Source organism: Chaetodon auriga, chromosome 20, assembly GCF_051107435.1.
Source record: "Chaetodon auriga isolate fChaAug3 chromosome 20, fChaAug3.hap1, whole genome shotgun sequence".
Lineage (NCBI taxonomy): Eukaryota > Metazoa > Chordata > Actinopteri > Chaetodontiformes > Chaetodontidae > Chaetodon > Chaetodon auriga.
The window spans coordinates 16,703,758-16,718,431 of record NC_135093.1 but is presented as its reverse complement, the minus strand read 5'-3'; the positions used below and the strand labels follow the sequence as shown (position 1 = coordinate 16,718,431).

General features: G+C 43.4%; 1 protein-coding gene across 1 annotated transcript in view; it reads left to right on the top strand.

The window, feature by feature from the left end:
* antxr1c (ANTXR cell adhesion molecule 1c) overlaps positions 1 to 10,085 on the top strand; it is a 37,494-nt gene extending 27,409 nt beyond the window's left edge. Inside the window, exons 17-18 of the mRNA XM_076760827.1 lie at positions 1,039 to 1,119; positions 6,841 to 10,085. Of these exons, the coding sequence (XP_076616942.1) occupies positions 1,039 to 1,119; positions 6,841 to 7,104 (345 nt within the window). The 3' untranslated portion in view covers positions 7,105 to 10,085. The remainder of the gene's footprint in view (positions 1 to 1,038; positions 1,120 to 6,840) is intronic.
* Positions 10,086 to 14,674: the final 4,589 nt, after the last annotated feature.

Genomic DNA, 14,674 nt, shown 5'->3' with positions numbered 1-14,674 from the left:
CCTCAAGCCACAGAGAAGCCTGAGCTCCTTCAACTGAAGTTAAAACATGAAAAGCACCATGAGTGGACTTGAAACGTTTTCACAAGACAGCAGGGAGGAATAAAGCCTGTTCTGACCATATTTATGTATAATTAGCTGCATAAGCACAAACTTCCCCAACCGTCAACGTGCACACACAGCCAGAGTGATATAACATATTCTCCAGACAGGGAAACGTTATTAGACTCGGCGTCAGCGCTGTTTGTGCTTTTATCGGACGCTACAATACAGCTCTGTGCAGCAACACCGGCCCTTCATACAGCAGCGCATACTGTTATCTGTACACAGCGCTGCCTATGACACAGGCCGCCAAACAGCACCGCAGTGATTCAGAGTGAAACTGTACGCTCTTCACGTCACAGCGAGTGGAGGCAAGAGGTACATTTAAACACTCAGTCGTCACTGTGTGTTGGGGTGTAGTTGCAGTTCTGTATTTCTGCACCTGAAGATTCTTAAATTAGTTTTGGTCCATTTAAGACACTGGCTTCTTTCCACTCAAGCGTTAAGTGAGAGCTTTATTCAATAAAGGTCTCATTTAAATGCTTGTACCCCAGATTGTTATCGCTGTTATTGCTGGGATCATCATTACTTTCCTGTGTAGAGAAGATGATCTGCTGCTTCAGATCGTTGTCTCTGTGAACAGGAGCTCTGTTAACTGATTTGTTTGTGGCCGCAGAGAATTTGATTCGTAGGGATTTAAAGTTCACGTGTCTTCGGTTAATCAGACGTGAACCAAAATACGACCAAGTGACTAATCAGCACAGTTTCAACCAGAGAGGAAGGAACTAATCAGAAGGATCAGCTGCTGTGGTGTTTGTTTGGGATTAAAACCTGCAGACTCTTGGCTTTGAAGGAACACGGCCGAGGACCACAAACCAAATGTTTGCTGATACAGTCGAATCAGTGTTAACAGGGTTTTATGAAGGATTGCAGCGTGAGACAGTTTGGTGTCCAGATGTGGCCGGCTGTTAAACCTCCCCCTCTCTCTGTCCCATTCAGGGTAAACTGGATGCTATCTGGGCTCTGTTTCGCCGTGGGTACGACCAGGTCTCCCTGATGAGACCCCAGCCCGGGGATCATGTGAGTACCTCAGCAGCCCACAATGGAAATATTGAATTTCATCAAATGCTTCCGCTTGCATTCACTTCCCCGTTCTACACTTTTTTCCTCCACCCCTCGGTCAGTATTTTCTACCTGCGGTGGCCCACAGCTGCGTCACTCTCTTGTTTCTCCCTCCTCCTTTTCTTTCACTCATCTTTTCCATCTTCGGTCATCTGTTATGTTTTTCCCATGATCCTGATTCATGTGACTTTTCACTTTGAGATTTTGTTGTCTTCACTAGATCATTTGGATTTCCTAGAAGATGCAGTGTTAATGGAGGCAGATATAACAGTCAATATATTTTGTAATTTTTGAACAATTTCACAAAAAATGACAACTGTTGCTGACAGATATAATAAACTCTAGCTAACCTTCTAATGAAGCTAACATCAGCTCCATGAGTTGGTTGGAAGCTTATGCACAATTGCTGTTTAGGGAAGGGGGTTAGCAGGCCGTCTACTTGTTGCATATCTTGCTTTAGAACAGCTTTAATAATATGGATATTATTATAAAAACCTAAATTTAAAGGTCATGTCATTTATGATGCATCAGATATCAACCAGGATTTTTTCAAATATGTGCGTAATATTCCATTTTGGGGTGAGAATATTTATCTTAGCAGGGCAAAACCAAGATTATGTTCCACACTGGCTCAGTTTTCAGGTCTTGTAGTGCCCAGTCTAGAGCCTGAAAATGCTTCAGTCATCTGTACGCATGACTCATCCCGCCCTCCCCTCCTCCATCTGTCTCTCCGTCTCATTCACTCCTTGTGTTCCTGTGCTGGCTAACACCTCCGCTGGCCCATCTCCATCCTGTCGAGCCAGCCTGACTCTCACACCTGCTTCACATTAGACGCCATAAAACGCACAGAAAGCCGAACCGCAGCTCAGACACATCCTTGTAGCTTGACGGGAGCGTTTTCTGACGCGTTGGTGTGTAAGCTGGTAAAAATTCCCTGTTCTTCACAGATCAGCCACATGGTTTAGTTTTAATGCTCAGAGCTTTTGTATCAAAAAGCCACGATAAGAGTTTGAATGTGGGGAAAAGACCGGAGTTCACTGAGCACAGAAAGCTCTCTCGGGATGTTTTAAATACCACTGACACGAAGTGGGTTTTAATGTTTAAATGTCTTCTGGTGCTTTTTTTTATCATTTCCAGCTTCACAAGCCTCAACAGGCACTTTGTAATTCAGTGCTACCATATGAATTAGCAATATAAACTCAAGTTCTCCATAGGCTGCTTGGCTTTTAGCCACGTTAGCAGTGTGTGCTAACGTGTCCACGTTAGTGCTAATTTCCAAATGTTGCAGCCACATACTAACATGCTAAAGGCAGATGGTGAACATCAGCATGTTAGCTTTGCCACTGGGAGCATGTTAGCATTGTGACTAGCATTTAGCTCAGAGCGCTGTTGTAAAGTAAGAGCTGCTGGCATGCTTATGGGCTCTACGACAACATGATAATCAAATAATACTGTGATCTCGGCCATCTTTTCCTGCTCTTCTTCTCTTTTTCCTTTTTCCTGTCCTCCATCAATCTGTTTCCAACTTTTCTTTTATCATCAGTTGTTTCTACCCTTTTCCTATTCCTCCTCCTCTCCACGCTCCTGCTGATCAGGGCCCATCCCAAGGGCTAGTTAAACTCATGCCTTATTAGCAGAAAATTTCCAATGATCTTTTTTAATGGGAATTCCACATTTAAGAGTGTTTTCTTGGCACCGCCAACAGGTACAGAGACAGCGCTGGCTTTTTTCTTTCCCTGAGACAAGAAAAAGTCCCCATTAGCTTCTGATTCCGTCTTGACCAAAGCAAACTGGCAGTCAGATAAAAAAAAGATTTGGATTTGATATCCTTAGTCAACAAATTTGTCTTACCCAGAGAAGCTTTGGGCACAATCTAATGCAGAGCTCACATTTGCAGCCATCGCATGATGCAATGCTTATTTTCAACAAGAAATCATGTCTCTCTTTCCGCTCAAATGATGTCGCCTCCTCAAGTCATTTGCGGTTTGTAACAAAACGGCAGAAACATCTCCCAGGCCAGCGGGTCGGCACGCTTCCAGGTAGTGTAATGTTTTATTTCAAAGGGAAACGAGTGGAAACAAGCACGGGACACCTCTTTCCTTACTTTAGGTGTTACCTGAACAGCTATTCGGTGCCACAGTCCCACCCATACCACAGCAAAGTCTCACACTTTGAAACTGGCAGACTTTCAAATTAATGGGAGCGCTCGTCACATGAGGCTAAGTTGGCCGAACCCGGTCTGGATTCGTGATTGGTTATTCTGTTGCCATGGTGCGTTTTTCATCGGCGTGCTGATTGCCTCAGTAACAGCTGAACGTCACCCTCGAGACCAGCCCGGCCACAAATCGGTACAGCGTCGTCATGAGCCTCAGGGTCCGTTTTAGAAAGCAAACAGTGAGTTCTTCTAGTTAAAAGTGCATCTGAGATTCTCCTGTACTGTTCATTAAGTGGACTTTTTCCCCTCAGTGAACCCAGTAACCCCTCTGTGTGTTTGCTCAGCATCTGTGCTTTGTGCAGTGCGATGTAGAGTGGCTGAGTGTGCGTGTGTTTGTTTGTGTATTATGCCTCTGTGTGTGCGCGTGTGTGTGTGTGTGTGTGTGTGTGTGTGTGTATACGGCATATGTATACATACATAACCACATAATTTGACAATTAAGCTCACAAGGGTGAAGTTATCTACATTTAAGAGGAGAGTTAGCCATTATGAGAGTGTGTGTGTCAGCCAACCACATCATTACACTGACGTCAGAGTGTACAGTATGAGGCAGAGCTGGACCACACTTCACACACACACACACACACACACACACACACACACTCCCTCTCTCTCTCGTTCATATAAATACAAGCCTCCCCAGGGAAGCATTTAGCTGGCTAAAGGACATGAGCTAATACCTACAGTAAGACAGACGACTGCCAGGACCGTCTCCACCAACTGACTGACCATGTCTCACACACACACACATACACACACACACATACATCTGGCCAGGCCTAGACAATTTTATGACCTTGGTAAGACTGTAGACAGTGGAGGAGGTCAGTGAGAAAGAAGGGGCGAGTGTGGCTTTCTTTAATCCAGGAAAATGTTCATAGATTCAAACCGCAGCTGGGCGCTAACAGAACGACGTACACGAAGCCAAGCTGGTATAAAAAGACGCATCTCTCAGTATCAGTTTGGTTTTAACCGAAAGGCACCTTACACCTTGTTTCAATAGGGAGTTACTCGCTCGACCACCTCGACAAACTACGCTTATTCGTTAAGAGCTACATGGGAAGGTTTATCCCACTTTCGCATCTTTATGCTAAATCTGAAACTACTGGAAACAAGGGTAATCCAATTTAGTGAACTGCTGGTGCTAGCTTCATATGTAGCAAACAAACATGGGAGTAGAGTTTATCTTCCTGTATAACTCTCAGCAAGAAAGTGAATAAGTGTGTTTCCTCAACTGTGTCATTTTATCTTTAAGAATATGTAGCTGACTGTACTTCCCCCTTACACGTTCCACCTTTCTGAATTTCACTTCCTTCACATTGTGTGACAAGAAAGGGAATTACCAATCTATAACAAGCAACCGTTTCCAGCTAAGCTTCTTCAGACATTCAGACGTTCCTCTTTATGGAATTCCTCATTATTGACACTGTTCTGTGGAACTAAAGGAGAGTTTGTATCACAAACTGTGGTTCAGCCAGTCACCTCGTTCAGCCGTAATCTTTAACAGCTGAGAAACAGCTTAGAAACGTTTTCCTCCATAAATCCTGTGTGAGCCAAAGTGCAGCACTCGTTTTGCATATTGGTGTCCCAGAGGAAGCTGTCCCTCCTTCGGGCGACACGTCTCCTCTCCGTGGGTGTTTCCATGGAGCAAGAAAACAGTTTGAAAGAATTTGTGATCCTCATTCAGGCTTTTTTTTTTTTATCCACGTCTAGGAATGCCAGACTGGATAAGTGGCGACAGACCAGAAACTGGTGGTCGCTGCTAGATTCTTGTCTTTTTTGACTCTGTTTATTCAACTTTTTTTGTTTTTGCTCACAGCAGCTAATTTACCAGTCGGGATGAATGGAATGCGGCCTTTGTGTCTGTTCTGACTAAGATTTTGTGCCAAATGTTGCCTCTATGTGACTATATGTATGTGTTGTGGTGGATGTAGAGATGTTTGGCTAAATGGAAGAAGAGGAGAGAGGCTGCTGAAAGGTTAGATGGGATATTGGAGAATGGCCTCAATTCAATTAGGTTTATCATGATTTTCTTCTCTCTGGGTGTTGTTGTCTCTCTTTATCTGTCTTTAATTTGATTCTGTAGGAGATGGAATGAGCCGTACTCACACTGTACTCCACACAGCTTCCAAACTAACGTCAATCACCGTTCCCTCATTTTCCACTCTGTGAAACCATCGTCCTGTGGCTCCAATCACTGATACTGGTTATTAGCAGATTAACATTACTTGACTCCACTCTGGCATCCAACCACAAGCAGCTATGCAGCTGATCAAGTTACTATGGAAACAGCGACCTCTGTGAACTTGCGGACTGTGTAATGTTTTACGAGCGGCTCAGGATTTCTGCTGGAGGGGATTCATTTCTTTTACAGTATGATAAGTCAACCTTGCACCGTTAAAATGTTCCATCATGGCTGTTACCTTTTATCACACGCACGCACACGCCAGCCCCAGCCTATAACCCCAGTCCCTCCTTATCTTTTTCTTTTCTCCATATGGTCTCCTCTTGAGTATGTGAGGGAACTTTGGAAAGAGAGCCACAGCTCTGAGGACAGAACATGAGACTAACCTGGATCATTCAGAGAGGGGGCATCAAAGCAGGGATTTGAGCGTAATCTGGAACACCAGCTGGCCACACACACACACACACACACACACACACACACACACACACACACATACACACACACAGTGGCAGAATGTCACTGCCTTCTTAGCCCAGATGTGCCTCAGATTAGATCTGTACCTTGGATGTCGATTCCTTTTCAAAATCCAACCTGGCTTTTGTACAGTGCACACACGCTGCAGTTTAGCTACATAAGCAGATATTCTCCTCTCCAGTCACGTGCATGTTCATGTTCATTTTTGGTGTACTTTCATGTCAGATGTTGTACAGCAGGCCACATAATCCTTTTGAACTCCTCCCCTGAATCAACCATTCAGAGCATTTTCCATATTATCACTGAAACGCTCACTTTTTAGCAGCACTAAGTCTCCGGCCATGCTACATGCTAGCTGCTCTGTGAAGCTGTACTTTTACACTGAGGCAAAACATTGCTTTGAGCTAAAGGCTGATGTCGTTGTACTAACATGCTTACACTGATCATGCTACAATGCTTGCAGTGTTCACCGTCTTAGTTTAATGTTTGCTAATGAGCGCTAAACACAGGCTGAGGGGAGTGTCGTTAGTTTTGTAGTTTGTGTTTAGTCATGAATCCAAAGACTGGTCAAATTGAAATACTACATGATAGTGGTGCTGTAGAAAACATCTAAGCATCACAGTTCATGTGCTGGGTCACATGAATATCCGTACAGTGTATCATGGCAGCCCAGCCAATACAGTAGCAGTTTAGTAGTTTGGACTGAATGTGGACCATGCCTCGAACCACACTGCCACTGGCACTGAAATGTAGATCTGAACTCAAACTCTTTTTAATTTTCATGCCTCTTCCTTCCCTCCAGGGTCGATGCATCAACTTCACACGAGTGAAAGAGGAGTCAGCTGCAGCCAAGGCCCAACCGCGGACCCCGATTCACACCCCCTCGCCCCCACCGCCTGACTACCGCCCTGTGACCCGCACCGCCTCCTCATCTCCCACCCCTTTCAGCCCTCCTGCCAGATCACCCCCGTCAGGCCAGGTACCCCCAGGACCGCCGCCCGCCCGCACACCCCCGGGGCTTCCCTGTCCACCGCCAACGCGTCCCCCGCCCAGCCTTCGACCCTGAATCATACAGACAAACCCCTCCTGCCCCCCGACGCACCCGCTTTGATATCACAGACTTATCGCTCTGTTGACCAGTTCCTTCAGTTTGAAGGTTGTGGTCCTCGCTGCCAAAGATACTCCTGCTATAAGCCAAAGATCAGCAGTATTTTGAATCCCGGTCGCCCTGTGCACTTGGTCTTGTATGGGAAAGAGTGTCAAGTTCAAGTCTTTTCAAACATGCTACCACCTAGCATGATCAATTATGGAGGAAAAAAAAGTAGCAATACCAGCAAACTCTTCATGAGAACTGAGGCTTTTACTGACCTTAATGCTTTCTGTGTTTACGTGCAAAGAGAAGAAAAAATTTGGAAAAGGTCATTTTCTACAGGGTATGAATATCTGCTAACGAGCAAGAAAAGTCATTTTGACATTCTGTCCCATACTGAGGGTGAACGGGGTGATCTGGGGAAATATTTCACTTAGTGTTGGCGTTTTGTGAGATCAGGGAGGATTGTTGCTGGACAGCAAAGCATGTAGGGACAGGAAGTCCACAGAAGAATACTGCAATGGATGAAATTTCTTTGTTGTCTTTATCAACTACTGAGTCAGGCCATTGCTGTCAAGAGTTAAGGGGAAAGTAGGTTGTACGCGATAATCTGACTAACCACATTAAACTTGCCATGCTGGTGAATCAGAGGTTTTGAGAAGTACATTTCAAAAGAATTTCAATTGGTCGTGTTGTTAGTGGTGTCGAGTAACTAAGATGAACATCTGATTTGTTAAAAAATGGGATTTTTGGACATTGTTACTTTGCCAAAGGGATTTGTGTCTTCACCTTTTCTGTGATGTTTCTTTTATCCAACAACATGCTAACCCAACAAATCGCAGCCCTTTAATACGCAGAAGGTACACAGTGACATGATTTCGTGGTCCAGTTTTTGAACCATTCAGTTGACAGGGAAGTGTACAGATGTTATGTGGAAGGTATGTTTTTACAATATGTGTTTGAGATGCGTTTTTGAATGTTCTGTTGGTTGATATCTTTGAGGCTTTGGATTTTGTCCTTAACCACCTTTTCATGTAGTTGAATTTAGAATACAGCGATATATATTTTTGTTTCATTTGTTGTTGTTTTTTTTTTTTTTTTGGTATCTGCGCACATAGACTGTTGGGCAATTACAGTACATATTTGTCTTTGTTAGCATTTTGACATTGAAACGTATGAAATCGAGCAAATAGATATCAGGTTTAACGTCTCTCCTCACCTTTTTTTATACACACTCCTGATACTGTACTTTGATACCAATATGTGTGTTTTATGTCGTCAGTTTTATCATCACCGGTCACATTGCAACTGCAGGGCAGTTCGAAGAGCATCTAATTTATTTTACTCCCCGAGAGAAATAGAGGAGAGTACTTGAATATCGACAAGGTGTCCAACCACCAAGACGGACACTGTGCGCAGAATTTAGAAACACAACAGCTAGCCAGTTAAAAGTCATATGAAGCTTACCAGCATTTCTCCACCTCTCAGCTACACCGGCTCCTTCCTAGCAGCTGAAAAGACGCTGCGAGCAACACGAACAACAGGGACCTATGAGATTTTAACGTCGTGGTGTAGAAAAGACGTTGAACAGCGCTGGTAGTCCTTTTACATCCAGTGACTTCCTGGAATTGTCTTCTTGTTTGATTTTTTTTATACTTTTCAGTTTGATGTACGTCGTTCAGTTATGTCGTGTACCGTTGTCTTACTACAAGCGTTCATAATCGGTGTCGGTGCTTAAACCTGAGCTTAAAGAGAGGTGCATACGTCGTGTCCAACCATCCTCATGAACTTTATATTCCACCGAAAATGCCTTTGAATTTGACTTTTGAATCCCATTACAGCTCCACTGAGTCAGAACAAATTCAATGACAAGGTGCTGCACGTCACAATCATCAGATTAAAGTACCTGTAATGCACTGGTATAATTAGCATAAACAAATTGCACATGAATAAGTTTTGCTTGCAAGGTCTAGAATCACATTTTGCTATGACCCTTATAGCTTCTGATCAAAAACGATGTCACTGCCTCACCCTCTTCCTCTCTAGTTTTGCTATGTTTGCATTTATTAGTCATTACTTAAGATGATCAACATTATGGAAGAGACTTTTCACCCAGCATCTCACACCTCTAGAACAGCACCCCCTTCATGTTTGTGCATAATGTAAAGTAGAGGCTGGTGATGGTCTTGTGTTTATGGTAATTACAGTACTTTGCCAGATCGCCTTTACGTGGCATGACATACAACATACCTGTTTGTTACCTTAAAGGCAGGATCACCAGGAATTTTCCTTAGAAAAGTCAACTGTTTACAGATTCCCAAACCCAGCAGCTCAGTCATATTACATTGTAATGTGACGCAGCATCAAACTGCGCCTTGGTTCGACTTCCTTTGTTGAGAGAATTAAGTTCTCTGAGACATGAAACCAAAGCAGATCTCATCACCTCAACTGAGATTTATCAGTCTATATGAGAGAGGAGGCGTGGATGTGTCTCAACCTTGTTATGTTGACATCACGTTGGTGTGAAAGCTTGGATAGAAACACAAAGTATTATTACTTTGCAATCAGCAGTGTGCGTTTCCTCGTGATCCGAACAGAGATGTGGCTGGTAGATGTTCCACTTATCACTGCACAACATGAATGTCTAAGGTTTCAAAGAATTACTGTTTGAGAGACTTCAGAGGTTTTTTTTTTTTTACTTTTTGATTCACCCCTGTAACACCAAAGATGCAGGCACTGATGCAGGATCAGTGTCTGGGGGGGAGCTTCTGCAGCAGTTATCGCTGTCAGAGCTCATGGTCATTTCTAATCGAGGTGAGATACATTATGTTAATCAGTGTTCTTTACACATATAAACAGCAGTACTGAAGCAAATATGAAAGACGTATATGATTTTCTCTTGTTGGTTGACATGACGTTTTTTTAACATTATCAATAAAGGTTGACTTCCAAGCTTCTACTGGAGAGTCTGTGTGTGATTTCTGCTCGGACCTGTGTGTAAAACAGCAGCCAGGCTCTCGTCTTTCTAATATCCCTTTTGCAGCTCCACCCTTGTAAGTTTGGACAGTGAATAACTGGACCTTTCACAGTTAGCTCTGTGTAGTACCCACACGTTCATTTTGGCTCCCCTCATAAGCAGCACAATTACCTAGTGTCTGGCCACGCTCCAGCTCGGTCCTGTTTATCTTAACCGATTCATATGAAACTGATACTGCACCTGCAACCTGATTCCCAAAAATTGGCTTTTTTCACACACCTGGAAAGAAGCACAGGTGTCACTCATAACATGAACAATGGACTCTGTATAATTAGTTTCTACTAACCCTGAGAAACGGACCAGCATGCAGAGTACAGTAAGACCCTTGAACTGGAGCAACTAAGAGTAAGACCAGCATTAATGAATGTGATTAGTTAAACCTGCATTTGACAAGTTTGGGCATGAAGTATAATCCACCCTCTTTGCCACATCACAGGTTTAACTGAGTTATAACTATAGATTTGATCAAGTGTGCGTGAAGTAACCCAAAAGAAGGTAAGTTGTGTAACCAAGTGAAACGCAGAAGCCTTTAGTATGTAAGGTTAGCCGGAGACACAAACATCCTGCACTTGTAATGACTTCCATTCACTTCCTTCCAGCTCGTCTGATTCTTAGGAAAGAACCAGAAAAGGATTTTTCCTCATCCTTTAATCTTCTTGAGGCTTCTTTGCTGATGGAAGGACGGGTGCTTTCCAGTGAATTCCCCGAAATACGTCTTCCCACTGCTGTGCTGGGTTCACCGCTGGCTACCTTCCGGTCACAAGCTTAATGCTAACCTTTCGACCTGGACCTCCCAAATCACCAAGAGACGGCAAGGAGGAAGGAAATAATGGCCTGAATTCAAGCGTGCTGAAGCGTATCTGAGCATCCGCTTCCACTTCCAAGGATGCCACTCTGTACCCAACAATCAAGGTGTCACATGTATGACCCATGCGTATAAAACATTGTGTGGTGAGGGAATATTCCAAATCTGTATCAGTGGTTGGTAATGAATGTAATACAGCCAGAACAGCCCCCATGAGCGGTTCCAGCTGGATAATTACTCTGCGTTTTTTCCCCTCTGCATGCAGAGGAGAGAAGGATGTGGGATGTTGAAAGGGGTGGGCCGAATCCGAAAAATGGAGAAAATGAGGCAGACGGGCAGTCAGTCCTCCGAACAGGCGCACTGAACAAGGCAGAGCTGAACAAAGCAAAGAGCAAGAATAACAGCAGCTGGGACTCTCCCTCGCAGTCTCATCGCTTCTCTCGCGTCTTTTCCGTCTCTGTCCTGCCTCAGTTTTGCACGAATGTTGGTTTTATCTGACTGTGAGATTATCTTCTATTTCTGCACATTGTTCCTGAAGAACCTGTCTGTGGGACTCACCCAAAACATCCCAAACACACGATTTACTGTAGTACAAAAACACGCATCCTGTTTGTTCAAAAGTGCCCGTCTCTGAAGTGGCATTCTTCAACCGTGACACCATAATGACCTAAAATGATGTTGATTAGGGATGGATGTCTGTCACAGTGTGTTTGCGTTGTTCCCACTGGTTACTGAAACACACAGAAACGAGGTGCAGCAAGCTCAAATTACAATTTAAATTGTGGGACAAAAGGATAAAAAGCTTTAGCTTTCTGGTCAAAACAAACAAATACTTACAGAATATATTAAAAACATCCAGTGCAATATCCTTTAGTGGTATAAACCCATAGAAATACAGCACCATGATGAGCCCATTGTTGCTGGTTGCTTCAGTTCTCGTCGAACCTAAACTGCTTCCAAAAGTAGGGTAGAATTTTCAGTGGCAGTGCATTCAGGCCACAGATTGAACCACTTTTATTTTGTCACTGCCCAACACATTCTTGCTGGGATCTGTTGAATGTGTTGAACAGTATGGTGTGCAATCACACATGCACAGTTTCAGACATCACTAACTTTTCAGATGGATTACTCGTAGAGGGGTGGCGTAGCGTGTACATTGTGATACATTCACATCCCGAGACACAGAATTCAGAAACAGGAATGTGAAACAACACTGGTTTGCCACTGAATTTACACATGAAGGTTTTACTGATTGGCTCTACATAATGCTACAATTTCATGTATTTCTGTGCTGCCATCGGCTGCCTGGATATGAACAGATTATGTGCACCGTTAGCTCAAACCTAGGACACAGGACATTTTAGCAGAAGTTACAGTTACATGGGCAGAAATGAGTGATGAGCCTAAAAGATGTAAATTCCAGAGCAGCTAAACTGTGTGACCTGGATAAAAAAAAAAAAAAAAAAAAAAAAGTCTGGTGTTTTCAAACTAACAGCCAGCTTGAACGGCGGGCGGTGAATTTTTAAAGCCGTCTGTAATTTAAAGTTGTCATAATTCATTTGAACAAACAAAAGTCTGGGTACACATGATTCTGAGCCGTTATTAAATGGTTCTGCAGCCACATCACAATCATCATAAGCCGGGGCTGTGTTTCTAGTCTGGTTCACAGATATTCAGACAATATTTGTGGGAAGTAAATTCCTCCGTCGACCGCCGTCATGAAGCGGGCGAGGCTGAAGGCAGATTTGTGCAAAGTCTCCTATCATTACATAAAGACTGCAGCTGTATACAGACGGATGCGTACTGTACTAATGAGAGGTGGAGGAGTTATCACTGTGTGGTTATGATTGTTAACAGTCCAGGAGGCAACTGCATCATTTATAGTAGCTGTTTACTGCTGCTTGGTTTTCTCTGTCTGTAATATTCCCGTCTGACATCCCTTCTTTTCCTTTCCCTTCTTTTGTGTACCATCCCTTTCCTTTCCTTCTTTCTTTCCCTCTTTCTTTCTGTCTTTTTTCCCTCCCCTCTCTCTCTCTCTCTCTCTCTTTCTCTCTCTCTCTCTCTCTCTCTCTCTCTCCAAGCCGAAGAAAACCGAGGCCCATAGGAATGTGCTGATGGCTGAGTGTTTCATCTTGGTCTCACATTACCGCCCAGACTGAACCTCACTGACCCAACACACACACACACACACACACGCACACACACACAGATGCTGGTATTTGTCATTGTGCCTGTATTTTGATGCCCCTGGTATCCAGGGCAACTGGTGTGAGTGCAAACAGCAGGCTGGAAAGATGGAAAGCTGTCCTGTAAGCACAGTGGTGGTTTTTTTTCGCAGTTGCAGCTCAGTTTATACGAGCATATTCACCGTCTCTGGTCCTCTCTGCGCTGCTACATGGGGAAAACTTGTAATGCTTTCTTGGCTCGGCGCAGGTTCAGCTTGTTTTACTGTAATCCAATAACGGCCAGTGACAGATTAATTTGACAGTTTATAAAGGTGCAACGTGCATCCTATGAAATCATGTAAATTGTTCAATTTACTGTATGACGCTATGCTTTTGGCAAAGAATACTCTGTCCTGACTGTATTCATGTTAGTTCAAACGGCATTTTTCCAAAACTGAAGAGGTTGTGATGATGAAAAACAAACTTCTTGGATTTATTCTCTCCCATTTATCTCAATGAGGCTTTTTTGCAGTTTATGCTTTGCTTCACCACTAAATGTTTGAACATTTTACAGCATTTGATCTTGGACATCTTGCAATATTAGCTCTCTTGTCTAGATTAATGTTCTCCTGAAATATTTCCAGGACAGGGTCAATTCTCCTTTCCCTCCCTTAGTTTAATATGAATAATATGTCATTATTCCAGTGTTGTATTGTTGCCATTTGTTTGCTTGGGAGCCAGCAGGTCAAAATACGGGTCAAATGGGTCAAAAACATAGCCTGTTAGTCCATTAGCATTGTGGGAGCTTTATTCCAGTATGAACATACCATCATTCTTTTGCATAATATTCACCTTTTCTAACGAAGGTCAAATCTTACTTGCAAAAGCTCATGCACACCTTCAGTGTCTTGTAGGCGGGTGTGTAGGAGGAAATATCCACACACAAGAAAAGAGAGAACTCCTGCACACTGTCCTAACCTGCAAAAAGAAGTACTGAAGATATGTTTCCATCCTCAGACTTTCATCAGGTACATCTGGTTTGTTTGGCCTTTCTTCAAACTCTCAATTGATTTTTGTACATGCATCATTCAAAGGGCACGCTGCCTTATGTCAAGATTCAATATTGGTTTCTTTGATCATTTCTAACAACGTTGCTCTGTGTCTGCTGCTTGTGTTAACAGGTAACAGTTTGCTAACACGCTCAACAGATCAACTTCATATGGTGACTGCCCCTAAGAGGACAAAAAAATCTTTATATATTTCCAGTGGATGATTAGCAGAGGCTACCTGATGTCATGTTTTGAAAGACAGCAATGCCACAGGGAAAGGGTGGGAACCTTCTTGCTATCAAGGGCCGAGGGGGAGCTTGGCCTTGGACATATATCACACTGATGATGATGATGATGATGATGATGATGATGATGATGATGATGATGATGATGAGACTCACAGCAGGTTTTCCAGGTTTGGATCAGTCAGTCTTTAAATCTTTGCAAGCGTCAGTTTTGAAAAAAGTTGCTGACAATGATGTCATGTTGC